The 18,440-nt window shown below is 47.0% G+C and overlaps 1 protein-coding gene across 8 annotated transcripts; it reads right to left on the reverse strand.

Annotated features, from left to right (window-relative positions):
* Positions 1-1,641: 1,641 nt before the first annotated feature.
* Positions 1,642-14,466, reverse strand: LOC101103380 (putative killer cell immunoglobulin-like receptor like protein KIR3DP1). Of its 8 annotated transcripts, XM_042232511.1 has the most exons (8): positions 14,382-14,466; positions 14,206-14,241; positions 12,803-13,069; positions 11,618-11,917; positions 10,231-10,530; positions 9,212-9,262; positions 8,364-8,481; positions 6,813-7,488 (listed from the first exon to the last, which is right to left on the reverse strand). In XM_042232511.1, exons 1-8 carry the CDS (start codon positions 14,413-14,415, stop codon positions 7,404-7,406), a joined length of 1,191 nt encoding a protein of 396 aa, XP_042088445.1. In that variant the 5' UTR covers positions 14,416-14,466; the 3' UTR covers positions 6,813-7,403. The 8 variants fall into 8 exon arrangements, with proteins under 8 accessions (XP_042088447.1, XP_042088446.1, XP_042088449.1 ...); XM_042232513.2 differs by lacking the exon at positions 6,813-7,488 and adding an exon at positions 1,642-2,818 and having other exon boundaries at positions 14,206-14,466; XM_042232512.2 differs by lacking the exon at positions 6,813-7,488 and adding an exon at positions 2,836-3,034 and having other exon boundaries at positions 14,206-14,466.
* Between the last annotated feature and the right edge of the window lie 3,974 nt (positions 14,467-18,440).

An 18,440-nucleotide genomic window follows, 5' to 3' on the forward strand; every position in this document is an offset into this window, starting at 1 on the left:
ATGTTTCAGAATTGATCTGTGTTCTTTGTCATTTCAGTTTGTGCATTTTTACTGCCATGTAGTGTTGCATTGCAGAGATATAAACCACAAATTTTCAAAAATTAAAAAACTGTATTGAAGCATAGTTAATTTCTGCCATACAACAAATTGATTCAGCTCAACATATATATTCTTTTCCATTATGATTTATGGCAAGATACTGAATAGAATTCCCTGTGCCATACTGTAGGACCTCATTCTTTATCCATTCTCTGTATAAATAGATTGCATCTGCTCATCCCAAGCTCCCAGTGCTTCCCTCCTTGGCAAACACAAGCCTGTTCTCTATGTCTGTCAGTCTGTTCCTGTTTCATTGATATGTTCCTTTTAGATTCCACATACGGGTGATATCACAGGAAAATTGTCTTTCTCTTTCTGTCTACTTCACTTAATATGTTAATCTCCAGGTCCATCCATGCTGCTGCAAACGGCATGATTTCATTCTCTAAATGTCTGAGTGGTGTTCCATTCTCTGTGTGTATAAGCAGATACATCTTCTTTATCCATTCATCTGTCGATGGACAATTAGGCTGTTCCCATGTTTTGGCTATTGTAAGTTTTGCTGCTATGAACATAGGGGTGCATCAATCTTTTCAAGGTATAGTTTTTTTCCAGATATATGCTCAGGACTGGAATTGTTGGATCATATGGAAACTCTGTTTTCACTTTTTTGAGGCACTGCCATACTGTTTTCCACAGGGGCTGCACCAGTTTACACTCCCCCAACAGTGTAAGAGGGTTTCCCTCTTCTCCACACCCTCTCCAGCATCTGTTATTCATCAAGTGTCTAATGATGGCCATTCTGATCGGTATGAGGTGGTACCTCCTTGCAGTGTCGATTTGCCTTTCTCTGCTAATTAGCAATGCTGAGCATCTTTTCATATGCCTGTTGGCCATCTGCGTATCTTCTTTTAAACCACAGATATCAATTGTGAGAGTGACGTTTATGGATTTTGTTTAGAATGAACAACACCTCTGCTAATGTCTCAAGAATGTGCTCTGATTCCAACCTCACGTTGCTTGTCAAGGGACAGAGTGATGAGGTCTTCAGGAAAGGAATAGTGACTTTATTTGGAAAGCCAGCAGACCAACGAGATGGCGAACTTGTGCCCCATAGAATCATCTTACCTGAGTTAGAGGGGCTTTTTGGGGAGTGAGAGGGATGGTCCAACAGTGTTTATTGAATGTAAAATAACCCTAGCCTATGGGGAAGAAAATTCCAAGCAGAAGGGAGAACAATATAGATTAAATACCCACATGTGAACTCACACTTTCACGCTTACACACACACATACACTAAAAGGGGAGGAAGTGTGGCTGGTTGTTGCAATTTTTAGTTAACTAATTGCTGCTTTGTGTTGGGTCCTCGTCTCTGTGCACAGGCTTTCTCTAGGTGTGGGAAGGGGGCTGCTCTTTGCTGTGGAGCAGGGTCTCTCATCGCCGTGGCTTCTTTTGTTGTGGAGCACCCGCTCTAGGCACATGGGCTTGTGGCCCACGGGTTTGACTGCACTGAGGCACGTGGAATTCTCCGGGTCTCGGGATCGAGCCCATGTCCCCAACATGGGCAAGCAGATTCCCAACCAGTGGACCACCAAAGTCCTGTTGCAAACTTTTTTTCCCCGTATTTATTTTTGTTTAAGGACAATTACAATACTGTGATAGCTTCTGCCATACATCAACATGGGTCAGCCATAGCTATACTTATTTCCCCTACACTGTGGAAATCTTTAAATCCTGGAATCCTTTGTTCTTGAAGCTGTCCATGCTGGTCTGGTCATAATGTCGCTCTAAGCCCCCAACAACCTGTCTATTCTGCCACTTTTTATCACTTTACAAACGGTAAGTACTATACCTTTCAAGTTCAGAGCCTTGATAATAGCTTTAGTCCCACAGTCATGTCTGAGTCTTTGTGATCCCATGGGCTGCAACCCATCAGATTCCTCTGTCCATGGTGGTTCTCCAGGCAAGAATGCTGGGGTGGGTTGCCATTTCCTTCTCCGGGAGATCTACCCAACCGAGGGTTTGTCTCAGGTCTCTAGCATTGCAGGCAGATTCTTTATCATCTGAATCACCAGGAAAGCCCACCAGTAACATAATGCAATTCAATATTTCCTCCCACAATTACCATTGCCATTGTTTTCCATTTACTTTTATCATGGACATGGTGGGATTTTGGCATCATGCTTTCACTCTCAGTGTAGCATAACACTGACGTGGAATACACCATAAATTTAAAAATAGAAGTATGAATACAATACTAGATTTCTAATTAAAAAAACAGGTATGCAACAAGCAACAAGGATTTACTGTATTGCACAGGGAACTATAGTCAATATCTTGTAATAACCTAAAATGCAGAATAATTTGAAAAATAATGTACCCGTGTTTGTATAACTGAAAATCACCTTCCTGTGCACCTGAAACATTGTAAGTCAACTACACTCAATAAAATATGTATATTATGAGATTAAAAATGGAACCAGTGAAATAAATAAATTTTAAAATGAAATGAAAGAAAATGAAGTCACTCAGTCATGTCTGACTCTTTGCAACCCTATGCACTGTAGGCTGGCAGGCTCCAATGTTCATGGGGTTTTCCACGCAAGAATACTGGAATGCATTGCCATTTCCTTCTCCAAATAGTGCAGGCCAACTGCAGCATACTCCCTGATGGTCTGTGTGCTCACTTTCACATTCCAACTCTGCATACGGTGTATTCACATGGGCACCCTGAGCTGCCCCAGAGTCTCAGCCCAGATGGTGAGTTTGTGGAAGGTCCCTGGAAGGAAGTCAGAGGCTGAGTCCCAGGACCTCCCCACCCCTCACTCCCCAGCTCAGCTCAGGAACCCTTCCACGTTTCACCAGTATCACTCTAGAATCCCAGTGCCCACACCTCGCCACCCAGAAGTTCCCAGGGCTCAAGTGAGACATGGGTCCCTGGAGCCCTGCGAGGATTCACCTGCAGGGTTTGGGGTCCTCTGGCCCAGACTCAGCCCTGGAAGTGAGAGATTTGTCACCAAAAGCTTAGGCTGATTCTCTCCCCATCAGGATCCCTGGCCCGTACAGCTGCCTGAGCCCTGAGGTTCCCATGAGCTGGGGGCAGGGTGGGCATCCTTTGCCCTCCTGCAGTCCCCTCCCTGCCCTGCACATCTGGCCGCGGAGGAGAAGCTCAGAGAGGATGGAAGCATGTCTGCAGCTCTGAGCGCCCAGCCGCCCCCACCCCTGCTCTGTACAGATGAGGAGACCATGGGGCCCTAGAGGACAAACAGGATGTGGCCCCTGGGGGCTGCACTGCCCCTCAGGGTTCCCATGGCCATGGAACCACAGCAGGGGGCGGCCCCTCTGTTGACCTGGCGCCGATATCTCCAGGCAGGGCTCAGGAGGCATCTCAGCCCAGACCTGAGGTCTCAGCTCTTTTTCTCTCTGCCCAGTCTGATCGCCTGCTCTAGAGGGTGGGACCCAGGTTCTCATCCTGAATCAGCCTTGGAGAATCTGGCTCCAAAGAGGGCTCAAAACTTTATTTTCCCAGTCCCTTCCAGAAATGGAATTTACTTTTCATCTTGGGTCAGTTCATAAATTATTGCAGAGCACCTAGTCTGTACCAGGCATTGGTGCCACACAGCAGAAATACACCCATGACCCAGGTAAACCCATCTTCTGTAGGTGCTTGAAGAGCTGAGATTCTGCAGAATGAGGGCATCAAATGCTAACATTCAAATATTTTTTTAGAAGAAGATATATGAGAATAACTGGGGTTCATGTCTACACTGTGAACATTCAGAAAAATGAAGATTATGACATCTGCTCCCTGCACCTAGAGGCCAAAAAAAAAAAAAAAAAAAAAAGGATAATTAGGGGAAAAATGGAAACAGTGACAGTAGCAACACGGGAGCCCCAGAATGTCTTCACTTTAAGCGATCCTGACATTTCTTGGTAAAAGAGTTCTTGGGCGGTTTAGTTCTAAGCCAGGAGAGACATCACCCAGAGAGCTCAATGAGCAACTAAGGCTCTGAGGAGCTTGATTTTCAGCCCATTTGCCAGCTCAGTTCACACTAGGGTCCTCATGGTGTTATCCTGTTCAGCCCTCCGCTTGGTTGAGCCAAACCGCATTGTGCCAAAGCTGATAACTTAAAAAGCACAGCTTCTCAAATCTTTGCTTTGGTGAAAAGAAGCAAAAAAGACAAAACTTGCAAATATCGATGGATTAACACAACACATGCAAAGCCTCAGTGGGGCAAGTGTTCCCCTGCAGCCCTCAGTGATCTGGAGTGGAATGTCCACTAGAATTCTCTGTGGTGATGGCACTTTTTAACATCTGCTCTGTCCAGCACCATGGCACCTGGCCACATGACGCTACTGAGCACTTGAAATGCGGTGGGTGTGACTGAAGAAGTGAATGCTCTGCTTCATATACGTGTAGAGTCATTGTCTGTACCTCGTGGCTGGGTGACTACTTTATCTGCCAGTGCAGATCCAGACTGAGGGGGATCTTGTTGTCCTGTTTCTACCCCTTGAACCCCAGCACCCTCAGGGCACACGGCTGGGAAAATGCTGAGAGGCCTTCCCTGATGGTAAAGAACCCACCTGCCAATGCAAAAGACATGAGAGATGAGGGTTCGGTCCCTGGGTCTAGAAGATCCCCTCGAGAAGGGAATGGCAACCCACTTCAGGACCTTGAGTGGAGAGTCCCATGCACAGAGGAGCCTAGCGAGCTACACATCATCCATGGGGTCACAAAGAGTTGAACATGACTGAATCGCCTTAGCACGCACACATGCAGCCTCATGTGGCAAGTGGCACCACGCTAGATATCTCAAACAGAATACATCTTTCTATTTGGCCAACTTGCATTGCTTTTATTACTGTTTCATGGAAAGCCTTTTGTTTTAAATATAGCAGTGTGCACATGTCAATCTTAAACTTCCAGTCTTTCTCTCCCCCCATCCTTCCCCTCTGTAACTCTAAGTTTGTTTTCTTCCCGGAGCCAGCGTGAGGAACTCCGCCCATGGCAAAGGTCATGAGGAAGGAGACTTTGGCATACGCAAAGGTGGGATTGAGCCTCAGGTAAACCCCCTGTTCCTGAGCATCTACCCCCCAAACCAGAGTCTGCCTACTTTACTTATGCTGTCACCTACACCTCTGACTTTACGGGGGCTCTCCCCCATCACCATTTCTCTCGGAGAAGGAGTTACCTTGCAGCTCCAGTTAATAAAAATTCCTGGGTGTGGCAAGAGTGTTTCAACTTACAAACTCCTCTGAAGGTTCTCTAGCCTGCCTGAGCGGGTTCGTCCGGCCCCATGTGATTGTTTACAGCCTCCCAACCGTGAGAGGCACGAGATCCTTTAAAACTTTCTAAATGCAGACTCTTTTGAGAAGTTACAAAATTATTAGTATAGTATAGTGAGTTGATTAAGAATTATATTGGTGAAGGGTTTTTCATTTGTTGTGCCAATAATTCCTGCTAATTCCCTGCCCTGGGTGTGACAAGGGTGTCTCAGGTCAAACCTCTCCGCTGACAGACTAGCTTGTGTGACAACCTCTCAACCATAAACAGCACAGAGAGTTTGGAGTATTTTGAAAGTCTTAATTAGCATAGAGCTTTTGTCATTGTTGAGTCAATGATTGCCACCAGGCCTCCATATCCTTAGGCACCTGGGAATATATTAATCAATATATTTGGAATATAGAAAAGCAAATATAGTAGTTTTTGATGTTAGCAGTACTAGACTTTTTGAGTTAATGAATTTTCTCCTTTGTTATAGATCACTGTATTTTGTTATAAATCACTGTGTCCTTGTTATGTAAAAATGTAACTTTATCACTATCTTAAGACTAAATAGATCTTAAGGGGAACATTGGTGAAGGGTTTTCATTTGTTGGGCTGATGTTTGCTGCTAAATCTCCACATTCCTTGCCCTTATAATGAATATAACTAGCATATAGGAGAAATAAGTATGAATCTTTAAGATTAATCATGTTAAACTTTAGGCTAAGTAAATTCCTTTCTTGATTATAACCCATTACACCCTCACCCTATAGGAATGCAACTTTATTTGGAGGGTGGCACTTGGCTTAAGAAAAAAATCACCCCTGGAAAAAATAAGTTTTCTGGTTGACTGACTGTTATCAGAAAGGGTCATAAAATGTCAGCAGGCCTCATGGCCAGAAGATGGGTGTAAAACCCATAAGACTTTTGTATAATTTTATATGAGGCACCTGATTGTGACAAGGGTCAGGTCTGCTGACCCCCACGTGACTCTGTATTCATCCCTATGTATAACAAAAAGTATATAAGCAAACCTGAAAAATAAAGAAATTGGATCAGTTTCTGGAAAGACTGATTCCCCCGTGTCGTTCTTTCCCCTTCTGGCTGAATTCCCATCTGGTACGTGGGTACTCACCAAGCCTGCTAACTTTGCCTGAGCTTCTAAGATCAGACCAGGGAGGCCTCAGTGCCTCCTTTCCTTTGGGAAAACGGAAAGACGCTTGTGGCCTACGTAGGTGGTGATTGGTATTCCATGTAAACCAAGTTATTCAGCCTCTTTTTCTCCACTAGTATTTCCTACGACACTATCCATTTCTAATCTCTCCCTATATCTGTAATTAAGTAAGTTTTTTCCTAGGAGGCCTACTCCATCTCCTCTTCGAATTACCTTGGATCCACCGGGGCTGGACCCTGGCAGTTTTCCAAGTCTACAAGTCTGTTTCTGTCTTGTAAACAAGTTCACCCTTGTAAACTATTACTGAACAGAGGTTTTTTTTTTTTAATAAAAAAATGGCTTTCTTTTATTTCAAACTGCATAATTTGAAGTCTCAACTTGCAAATTTTTATGCTTTACTGGAATTTTCAAAAAAGTAGGATGATCATGGTAACCTACCCTGTATGTGCAATTGATTAGAATACCTTCTCCCAAAAGGTTAGATAGTTAAAACAGAGTGTTTGAATAGCCAGGGGATTACTAAGAGGTGGTGGGATTCTTGAAGACGATCCTATAATTCTTGGACTCCACTCAACTTCAGAGCTGCTGGGCTGCTTTGGAGGGGGAGAAGGAGTGCCCACGGAGAAACCCCTTTAGAAAGAGATCTAGGTCTTCAATTTATAACACTCTGTGTGCTCAAAGGATGGGGCCAGGTCAGTGTCAGCATGGTCTTGGTTTACATCGAATTCCTCATAGATACTGGTCTCGGTGAAGAGGTGCATGGGGCTCAGGGGAGTGGGAGTGAACAGTCTCTCAGAGAGGGTCCTGTGGTTCAAGTGGACGAATATCACATCCTCTGCTGATGGGTCCTGAGTGGAAGATGTGAATGATAGAATGAAATGCGATCTTGGAAGGCTGGAGCATTGGGCATTGGAGGGGCTCAGGCTATGGCAAGGGTTTGGGCTGGGAGGATCCACCTCGCCATTCACTGTTCTGTCTTCCTTGGGCTCTCCTTCCGTGATGGCAACATCTGCGAATGGAAGAGACTCAAGGCTCTTGGGGTGGGGGGATTCTTCTAGAACTCCATATCTTTGGTGGGGACATCAAAGCCAAAAGGCAATGGTGTGCCCCAGGTTGCTGAGTCTGTCTACTCCACTAAATTAAAAAAAAAAATCCCATATATAAGCCCTGCCACTGATGGAGTCTCTCAGGAATCTGTACAAACCCACAGAGCCCATCCTACATCTTCTGTTATAGACCATCCTCTAATGCGTATCAGCAGATTCCCAAGATCATCAAGGGGAGAAGAACAGATGTGGTTGAATGGAAGAACAGGGCTTGGAATGTCCCTGGTGGCCCAGGGATTTAAAGTCAACCTTCCAGTTCAGGGAGCGTGGGTTCTAACCCTGGTGGGAGAACTGAGATTCCACATGCCTTGAAGCAACTATCCTCAATGCTGCAACTATCCTCAACTGCTGAGCCCGTGAGCTCTGGAGCCTTGAACTGCACCCGAGCACTGCAATGAGGACCCCCCATGCTGCAGCTGAGACCGGATGCAGCTGGTACAGGGAGGGAGGAGGGAGGGGAGTTCAGGATGGGGAACACGTGTATACCTGTGGCGGATTCATGTTGATGTATGGCAAAACAAATACAATATTGTAAAGTAAAAAATAAATAAATAAATTAACACATATTTTCATAAAAAGAACATGGTTCCATTGTTCTCTGGAAGATATTCCCTCAGGGATTACAACAATGGAATTCAGTTTTTAACCTACAGGAAGTGAAAACGCCATTCTCTGCTATGAGCCCACCTCCCCCTGGGTCAGATGATGCTGTGCTTTCCTCCTTCAGACTTACGATTGTGGGTAGAACACCAGTGACAGTTTGGCTCTTCATACTTACTTTATGGGTAACCAGTGACAGACAAGAACAGCAAGGAAGATGCTGGTATAGATGAAGGCTATGGAGAGCCTAAGGAGAAGGTGCAGCTGGCTGGAGTGGCCTTGAGGAAGCCGTGCTTCTGCCAACAAGCCAACGGAAGAAGGTCTGGTTATTCGTTGTATACAGCCTGCCCCTACACGCAGGAGTTATTATATCCTTGTGTCAAATTGTGTCAGCAGCTCTCAACCTGATCAGTTATGGTCTGCACTTCCCAGGAGGCACCAAAGCATCCAGGAGAGATGCTAGCAGGGGATGAAGTAAGCCATGCAACCAGCAGTGGTCTGAAACCAGGTCCCCTGGGCTCCCATGCCGTTTTTCTCTGCTGCCTGTATTACAAGGCATGGTGCTTTTGCATGAATGGATCTGCTTTAATCCTCCATATATTTCCCGCTCCATCCACAGATGCCTGGAATGGGATCTCCAGGAAGACACGACACTTCTGAACTGTGGAATGTTTAGTTCATAAAACACTAGCAGAGGAATAGTACATACTGAAGGTGCTCCCTAAAATCCTCCCCTTGCCCCCATCCTTCCCCAAAGATGCTGGTGGAGGGAAGGTGAGCAGCTCCCTTAAGCATGGGGTCAAGTCACTCTGTCTTGCTTTGTTCAATGTAGAAATTCCCAGTCCCAGAGAATGAGAAATTCAATGCCCCCTCTGGTTCTAGTACAGACCATGATCTCAAATTCTGACGTGACAGGAACATTGAAGAGCCCAAAGTCACAGAGCTGGGAGGTGGTAGAACCAATGCTCAAACCAGAGCCCTCTGTCTTCTCAGAAATTTGCTGAGATAGGAGACTGTCTTGCTTACCTTCTGTGGTGTGTGGATCCATGGTTGATGGGCAAGTACTTGTAGTGGATCCTAGGGGAGAAAAGACAGAAGGGGTGAACAGTAACCTTCCTCACCCCACCAAAGGAGGACTGTTGTTTCTGGAAGGTTGACCTCCTGCCTGTCCTTGACTCTGTCATCCCTCAGAGCACTGATGGGGGAGGGGAGAGCTTCTGGCTCCTTCCTGTGAATGCATTGAGTAGACCCTCCATCCTGGAGAAGAAATGATGGAAAGAGGTGGGAAGGATATGCCTGGTGATGAAAGACAGCTGTAAGCAAGAGACATCCTCTCTGCTCCTGGAATGAGTGTCTATGCTCCTTAATTGGGAAATCACCTGTATGTCAGAGGTGCTACTGGGAAAACACTAAGAGCAAGGGGCCGATGCATCTCGGATCCTCCCGAATGAGCCCAGCCTCTCCTCCTCCTGGGTCTACCCTGACCCTTTTCTTTATTTGCCTGGATAGATAGGACTCTGCTGTGGAGCATCCATACAGGAGGTGGAAGAGGGCTGAGATGCCATCTACCATCTCTCTTCCTCTCTGGTTCTCATTGCCTCCATTTCTCCAGAAGCCCTAAGGTCCTCTGACGCCAGCATGGAGACCTTGAGAAGGAGCTCATTGATACAGTAAGATATTATGGGAAAAGCCAAACAGCCTTCTTGACACCGCAATGAGATTTAGTGTATTGTAAACATGGGACGCTTCATGGGTTATCCAGGCAAGAATACTGGAATGAGTTGCCATTTCCTCCTCCAGGGGACCACCTTTAGTCAGGACTCTTCACTATGACCCTTCAGGCTTGGGTGGCCCTGCACGACTGGCTCATAGCTTCCCTGATGTACGAAGGCCCCTTCACCACTACAAGGCTGTGATCCATGAGGAGGAGATCGTGAAGGACAGAGGAGTCTGTCGTCCTGCAGTCCACAGGGTGGCAGAGAGTTGGACACAACATAGCGACTGAACAGGAACAACAAAGCATGGGCCAGGAAGAGGTTCCTCACCTGTGACAGACAGGAACAGTGGGTCGCTGGAGTCTGACCACGAGTAGGGAGAGCGCGTGAAGGAGCCGTAGCACCTGTAGACCCCGCTGTGAGCTGGGGTCCCAGGACCCAGAGGGAACTCTGCCTGGAGTGCTCCGTGGGGGCCCCGCCCCCCAGTGAGGAGGCGCCCAAGGTCCTCCCCCTCCCTGAGCAGATGGAACTGGTCAAAGTCGCTCTCGGAGCTGCAGACCAACGTCACGTTCTCTCCTAACCTCACCACGGGGCCCCCCTGGGCTGAGAGAGAGGGTTTCCTGGAGAGACCTGGAAGGAGGAGACCTTGATCTTAGAGCACAAAGTAACTCTAGTCCTAAGTATAGGACTAAAGCCGGAAGTGTGCAACAAGAGAGGCACTGCAATGAGAAGGCCGCCCACCGCCAGGAGAGAAAGACCCACAGTAATGGATACTCAGCACAGGAAAAAATTCAGAATAACTTTAAATATGGGGTGTTGTTTAAAATCCTTTTAAAATAGTAAATAATTTTAAGAATGGATTGTCATTTAATGTTCTTTTTTAAAGAAAGAATATATGTATATGAAAAACTGAATCACTCTGTTATACAACAGAAATTCACAACATCTCAATTCAACTAGACTTCAACAAACGTAATAAGATAAAATAAATTTTAAAAATCAACCAGATGTGCCATTATCTTGAAATAGACAAACTACTACTAAATAAACAGACTACTAACTACTGCTCGGGACCAAAAGAAAACATGGCATTGACCCAGAAGAAGAGATTAGGGAGTGAAAATTGCCAGAATCTCACAGGATCTTTGACCACCTCTTTCTTGAGGGAGTGTCAGTGCTGCCCTGCCCACCCACAGGGGCTGGAAGGAACTCCTTAGCAGGGAGGGTTGGAGGGACCACTCCCGCTCTCTTTGTCCAGAAGGACAGGTTAAACTGAGAGGCTGAGCAATGTCAGGGTGTCGACCTCCATCTCGGTCACCCAGGGGCGGGACTGCAGGGCGTCTGGTACCACAATGTGCTGCTGACAGAGGAAGGGAGCTCTGACATGAAAGCGGGAAACCAACCCTGTAACCACCATCTCTGGCTGCCAGAGCGGGAACTGCCCGCATCCCCGCTCTGGTACATTTTTCTCAGTTGGTCGTTCTTTCACGTTCTCGCTCCTTCCCTCTGTCACCGGCTGTGTCTTCCCCTTAGCACACGGCAGGGACTCTGTTCTCTTTTCCCTTCTGCGTCCACACTTCCTCTCTCTGGTTTGCTCCCTCTCCCGAGTTCGTGAGTGTCTCTGCACGCCTGTCATTCTCTCCTGGTACTGATGCTGGACTGGACACCAGGCCTTCTGTGACACAGAGAGCAGAAGGGACTGGCTGGCCACACTCACCTGTGATGATGATGTCCACAGGGTCGCTGGGGGCTGACCACTCATATGGGAAGTGTCTGAGAGACCCATAGCATCTGTAGGTGCCCACACTCGCCAAAGTCATGGGGCCAATGATGAAGTCAGCTGCGGCATACCCGCCAGTGAGCATCTGTCCACATCTCTGAAATAGCTCTGTGCTGTTTTCTTGATGCAGGATAAACTTGTCAAACCACACCAGTGAGTGACAGCGGAGGGTCACATTCTGTCCCACCTGCACGAGGGGCCCTGGGTGGGCTGAGATGGCAGGTTTTGTGGACACACCTAGGAGCAAAGAGGTTGTGAGCTTCAGTGAGTCACCTCAGTGCTTCCCCTGACATCTGAAGGTGTAAATCTCCTCCCCATTTATGAGCGGAGCCAATTACCCTACCTGTGTGTCCTGTTGGGTTCTCTTTAGCCTGTTCTCTGGCTCATGCTTTTCTTTCTGGCTCATGCTTCTCTTTCTCCAGACCTCAGCCCCCTCTGTTTATTCTAAGCTCTTCAGCTGTTGGGTCTGCTCTCAGCCTCATGCATGCATACTCCGTCCCTTCAGTTGAGTCCGACTCTGTGCAGCTCCATGGACTGTAGCCAGCCAGGCTCCTCTGTCCATGGGATTCTCCAGTTGAGAATACTGGAGCTGGTTGCCATGCTCTCAGCTTCATCCCATCCCTAATATGTGTGGTGGGGGCTGGGATGGGCCTGAGGATGCATACCCTGGCTCCGTTCACACTCATCTAGAATGTGGGCGGTGACTGCAGGACGCTGGGATAGAGATGGAGAAAAGAGGGAACACTTCCCCACCTGTGACCCCACCTCATGCCTCTGGAGACTTTCCTGGGACTCCTCCCTGGGGCTCCAGCTCCTTCATACGGGATTACAGCTCCCTACTGGGTGGCAGGTGCTGGATCAGGGTCTTTCCCCATCCTCCCTGCTGGCAGGCAGTGGCAGCATCCTGTCTAACTAATGCCTAGGGAGGCTCCTCCTTCCTGCACTGGGGCACCCCATCCCTCTATTCAACACCCTGAGTTTAAACTCTCAGAGTGGGTTCTCTGTCCCTGGTCTGGTCCTGGCTGGGGATCCTGAGGAAGTCTTGGGCTGCACGGGCACTTGTACCTAGTGTAGCATTGCCTGCAGGCACGGGTGTCCCAGGCTGGGCTGGACCCCTCCTACCTGTGACCACAATCTGCAGGGGGTCACTGAGTGCGGACCAGTCAGCTTCAGAACACGTGTAGGACCCGGCATGTTCTCTGGTCACTGGGCCAAGGGTGAAGTTGTTGAAATAATGTCCCTGGAGCTCAGGCAAATGCCGTTTCCCATCTGTTTTGAACAGTGTGAATCTCTTAAGTGGAGAACGGGAGTGACACTGAAGAGTCACAGTCTGTCCTAAGGGAACCACGGGGCTTGGCCAGGCGGACAAAGACAGCTTCTCATATTTACCTAGGAGAGAAGAGGCACAGGCTTTGAGCAGAAAATAGGAACGGTCAGCTCTCCCCACTGCCCTCATGGGTCAGCTTCCCCTATAATTCTTCGAATTTTCCTCCCCTAAACTGTATCACCCTAATGCTCAAGGACTCCTTGGGCCTGAGGACAGATAGAGACACAATCAACCTAGGATGGACATCACGGAGATTCTCAGGACATGAATCACTCTTTGGGTTGACAAAATGTGAATAACTTTGCCTCAAAATACAAAAAACCTGGGGATTCCTGGGTGGTCCAGTGGTTAGGACTTGGCACTTTCTCTGCCAAGGGCCCAAGTTGAAACCCTGATCAGGGAACTGAGATCCTGCAAGTTGCACAATGAAGGCAAAATAAAACACCACAGAAAAACTGATGCATGGACAAGAAGCGAAAGGACTTCCCTGTTGCATTTGTTGTAGCTCAAAATGGTAAAGAATCTCCCTGCAAGGCAGGAGAGCAGGGTTCAGTCCCTGAGTTGGCAAGATCCCCTGGACAAGGAAATGGCAACCCCCTCCATATTCTTGTCTGGAGAATCCCATGGACAAGGGGAGCCTGGTGAGCTACCGTCCGTGGGGTCGAAAGGAGTCGGACACGAGCAACTAACACTAAGACAACTAAGCAGTGAGAAAGCCACTTGCCTGCAAAGAAGGAAGTGAACCTTGACCCTGGCTCCTTTGTTAGCCAAACTACATCAAATGTGTGAGAAGGTCCAGGTGCCCCTGCCTGATAGCCAGACCCTTCCCTGGGGTCAGGTCCAGCGGGCTTCCTGCAGTTCCTGTTGTTAAGGGCCAGTTGGAGATGCCACGAGCCACCTTGTAGGGGAGGGTCTGTGGGCTGCAGCCTCTTGCTCCCCTCTCTTGATAGAAATGGCACTCAGTGTGCTCAGCTCCCAGCTCCCAGACTTCACACTGTGCCTTCAGGTCCAGAGTCCAGAGCTGGGCTAACCTCTGGAGAGAGTGAAGATGAGTATCAAGGCCAATAGGAGGACCTGGGATCCACAGGACACGCGGCTCTCACTGTACTGACAGGGGGCTCACCCCAGCCCCCAGTGCCATCTGCATCAGCCACAACTGCTCTGCTCAACAGAGAAATAAGGGATGGGGAGGACTCACCCACAGCTGCCCAGGTCCTCAGACTCACACACAATCCTAGAAGGAAAAGCATGTCAGAGATGGCTTGTCCTGATGGACCCCATGCTCCTTGCACCCTCATCCAGGGAACCTGGTCAGTGGTGTGAAGACCTCCTAATGTCCACCATAAATTCTATGACCATGTCTTCTGGACTCACCGAGACTCAGGAAGCTGAGGAGTGTGGGGCACATGGCTCTGCTTCTGTGAGACAGAAGGCAGAACTGAGCAAAGCTGACTGAGTCACAGGATGCGGAAGGCGGGTGGTGCTGTTGGTACAGTCAGCCTGGTTCATGTCACATGGGAGGATGGCCAGCCTCTTCTCATGCCAGGGGTGAAAGTCTGACCTGAGCCACAGCACTGGGCACGCCTCATGACCCGATCGTCACTTTTTGTTTCTCTAAATGCTATCAACGTAAGAGTATTCAAACAGATCTTGCTGCCTTTAGGAAGTAGTAACTGTGCTTCAGTGTATAGCATGCAGGAAGCTTTTCCCAAGCTCATGATAAATCTCATTAACCTTAACTCTTCACAGAAGAGAAACCACATGTTCCCACCTCGTATGTCAGGCTCAGTGCAGGTTGCCAATTAAAGACTCATTCATAGTGGAAACAGTGTCAGACTTTATTTTTCTGGGCTCCAAAGTCACTATAGATGCTGACTGCAGCCATGAAATTAAAAGACACTTAATCTTTTGAAAGAAAGTTATGACCAACCTAGATAGCATATTCGAAAGCAGAGACATTACCTTGCCAACAAAGGTCCGTCTAGTCAAGGCTACGGTTTTTCCAGTGGTCATGTATGGATGTGAGAGTTGGACTGTGAAGAAAGCTGGGCACTGAAGAATTGATTCTTTTGAACTGTGGTGTTGGAGAAGACTCTTGAGGGTCCCTTGGACTGCAAGGAGATCCAACCAGTCCATTCTGAAGGACATTGGCCCTGGGATTTCTTTGGAAGGAATGATGCTAAAGCTGAAACTCCAGTCCTTTGGCCACCTCATGCGAAGAGTTGACTCATTGGAAAAGACTCTGATGCTGGGAGGGATTAGGGGCAGGAGGAGAAGGGGACGACCGAGGATGAGATGGCTGGATGGCATCACGGACTCGATGGACGTGAGTCTGAGTGAACTCCGGGAGCTGGTGATGGACAGGGAGGCCTGGCGTGCTGCAATTCATGGGGTCGCAAAGAGTCGGACACGACTGATCAACTGAACTTAACTGAACTGAACAGAGACTTTTATTCTGCATGCTTATGAAAGGAACAGACATGCATATTATGGCTCTTTGAAAATATGGAAAAATTCTGCCTTGTAATATATGTGATTAAGGAGCTAACTGTGTTAGTTTCAGGTGTACAGCAAAGTGATTCAGTTATACAGATACATGTATCTGCTGCTTTGCAAATTCTTTTCCCACTTAGGTAGTTACAGAATATTAAGTAGAACTCTCTGTTTCATACAGTAGGTCCTTGTTGGTCATCCATTTTTAATGTAACCATGTGTATACTTCAATCCCAAACTTACAATATAACCTTCCCCTGACACTATCGCTCCTGGTAACCATAAATTCATTCTCTTTGAGTCTGTTTTGTAAATAAGTTCATTTTCTTAGATGTCACAAATAAGCGACATCATGTGATATTTGTCTTTCTCTGACTCTTCTGAAATCATTTCGTGACTGTGAGTGGAGACTTTGCACACACAACACTCTCTCTGTCTCTCTCTCTTCCTCCCTTTCCAATCCAAGAACCACGCATGTACACAAAGATAATGTGTGTAAAGGTGACTGCAGTGTTTTTTGGGAGGGGGATTTGTTGTGCCTCAACAGGTGGACAACCTTGCTTCCTAGATACTCACACGAACTCAAAGTAAGTGAAGTAGAGACTTCCAAGCTCCAGAATGTTTGAGTGAGGGGCATGTCCACGACAGTCAATTCCAAACTGGGACAAAATGGCCTAGCTCTTTCAGAAGGCCAAGGGCAGACATACACCCAGTTCCGCTGCTGTTCATAGACAGGAAAGAACCTCAGTAAGGGCAGTGATTCCACACCATTGTGCTGGGGGTGGGGGTTGTTAACATTAGTGATGCTCCCTAAGTAATAAATCTGGGCTCCTCTTGATCATATGTATATAATGAAGTAACAGTACAGTCACCTTTCTTAAAATCTTTTACTTACTCTCATGTCTCAGAATTGACCTGTATTCTTGTCATTTCGGTTTGTGCATCTTTACTGCCATATAGTGTTGCATTGCAGATATTAAAACCACAAATTTTAAAAAATTAAGAAAAATTATTGAAGTATAGTTCATTTCTGCCATACAACAAATTGATTCAGCTCAACATATATATTCTTTTCCATTATGATTTATGGCAAGATACTAAATAGAATTCCCTGTGCCGTACTGTAGGACCTCATTCTTTATCCATTCTATGTATAAATAGATTGCATCTGCTCATCCCAAGCTCCCAGTCCTTCCCTCCTTGGCAACCACAAGCCTGTTCTCTATGTCTGTGAGTCTGTTCCTGTTTCATTGATATGTTCCTTTTAGATCCACATATGGGTGATATCACAGGAAAATCGTCTTTCTCTTTCGGTCTGCTTCCATTAATATGTTAAACTCCAGGTCCATCCATGCTGCTGCAAATGGCATGATTTCATTTTTTAAACGTCTGGGTGATATTCCATTCTCGGTGTGTATAAGTGTCTGAGTGGTGTTCCATTCTCTGTGTGTATAAGCATATACATCTTCTTTATCCATTCATCTGTCGATGGACAATTAGGCTGTTCTGATGTCTTGCTGCTATGAACATAGGGGTGCATGAATCTTTTCAAGGTATAGTTTTTTTCCAGATATGTGCTCAGGACTGGAATTGTTGGATCATATGGAAACTCTGTTATTACTCTTTTGGAGGAACTGCCATACTGTTTTCCACAGTGGCTGCACTGATTTCCATTCCCCCAACAGTGTAAGAGGGTTTCCCTCTTCTCCACACCCTCTCCAGCATCTATTATTCATCTACTGCCTAATGATGGCCATTCTGATCGGTATGAGGTGGTACCTCCTTGCAGTGTCAATTTGCCTTTCTCTCCTAATTAGCAATGCTGAGCAGATTCATATGCCTGCTGGCCATCTGCGTATTTTCTTTTAAACCACAGATATCAATTGTGAGAGTGACGTCTATGGATTTCATCTAAAATCAACAACACGTCTGCTAATGTCTCATGAATGTGCTTTGAGTCCAACCTCACTTTGCTTGTCAAGGGACAGAGTGCTGAGGTCTTCAGGAAAGGAATAGTGACTTTATTTGGAAAGCCAGCAGACCAATGAGATGGCGAACTTGTGCCCCACAGAATCATCTTACCTGAGTTAGATGGGCTTTTTGCGGAGTTAGAGGGATGGTCAAACAGTGTTTACTGAACGTAAAATAGCCCTAGCCCTTGGGGAAGAAAATTCCAAGCAGAAGGGAGAACAATATCGATTAAATACCCACCTGTGAACTCACACTTTCACACTTACACACACACACACACACACACACACACTAAAAGGGGAGGAAGTGTGGCTGGTTGTTGCAGTGTTTTAATTAACAAATTAATGTCTGTGCTGGCTCTTCGTCTCTGTGCACAGGCTTTCTCTAGCTGTGGGAAGGGGGCTGCTCTTTGCTGTGGTGCAGGGTCTCTCATCCCCTTGGCTTCTCTTGTTGTGGAGCACCCGCTCTAGGCACATGGGCTTGTGGCCCACGGGCTTAACTGCACTGAGACATGTGGAATCTTCCCTATCTCGGGATCGGGCCCGTGTCCCCCACATGGGCAGGCAGATTCCCAACCACTGGATCACCCTTTTTTTCCACTTAATTTATTTATTTTTAATTTGAGGACAATTACAATACTGTGATGGCTTCTGCCATACATCAACATGGATCAGCCATAGCTATACTTATGTCCCCTCCACTGTGGAAATCTTTTAATCCAGGAATCCTTTGTTCCTGAAGCTGTCCATGCAGGTCTGCTCATAATGTCCCTCTAAGCCCCTGACAAGACAGAAGGTTCTGTCTGTCTGCCACTTTTTATCACTTTATGAATGGCAAGTACTATACCTTTCAGGTCCAGAGCCTTGATAATAGTATTAGTCCCACAGTCGTGTTTGAGTCTTTGTGATCCCATGGGCTGCAACCCGCCAGACTCCTCTGTCCATGGGGGTTCTCCAGGCAAGAATGCTG

Source organism: Ovis aries, chromosome 14 (assembly GCF_016772045.2).
Source record: "Ovis aries strain OAR_USU_Benz2616 breed Rambouillet chromosome 14, ARS-UI_Ramb_v3.0, whole genome shotgun sequence".
Taxonomy (NCBI): domain Eukaryota; kingdom Metazoa; phylum Chordata; class Mammalia; order Artiodactyla; family Bovidae; genus Ovis; species Ovis aries.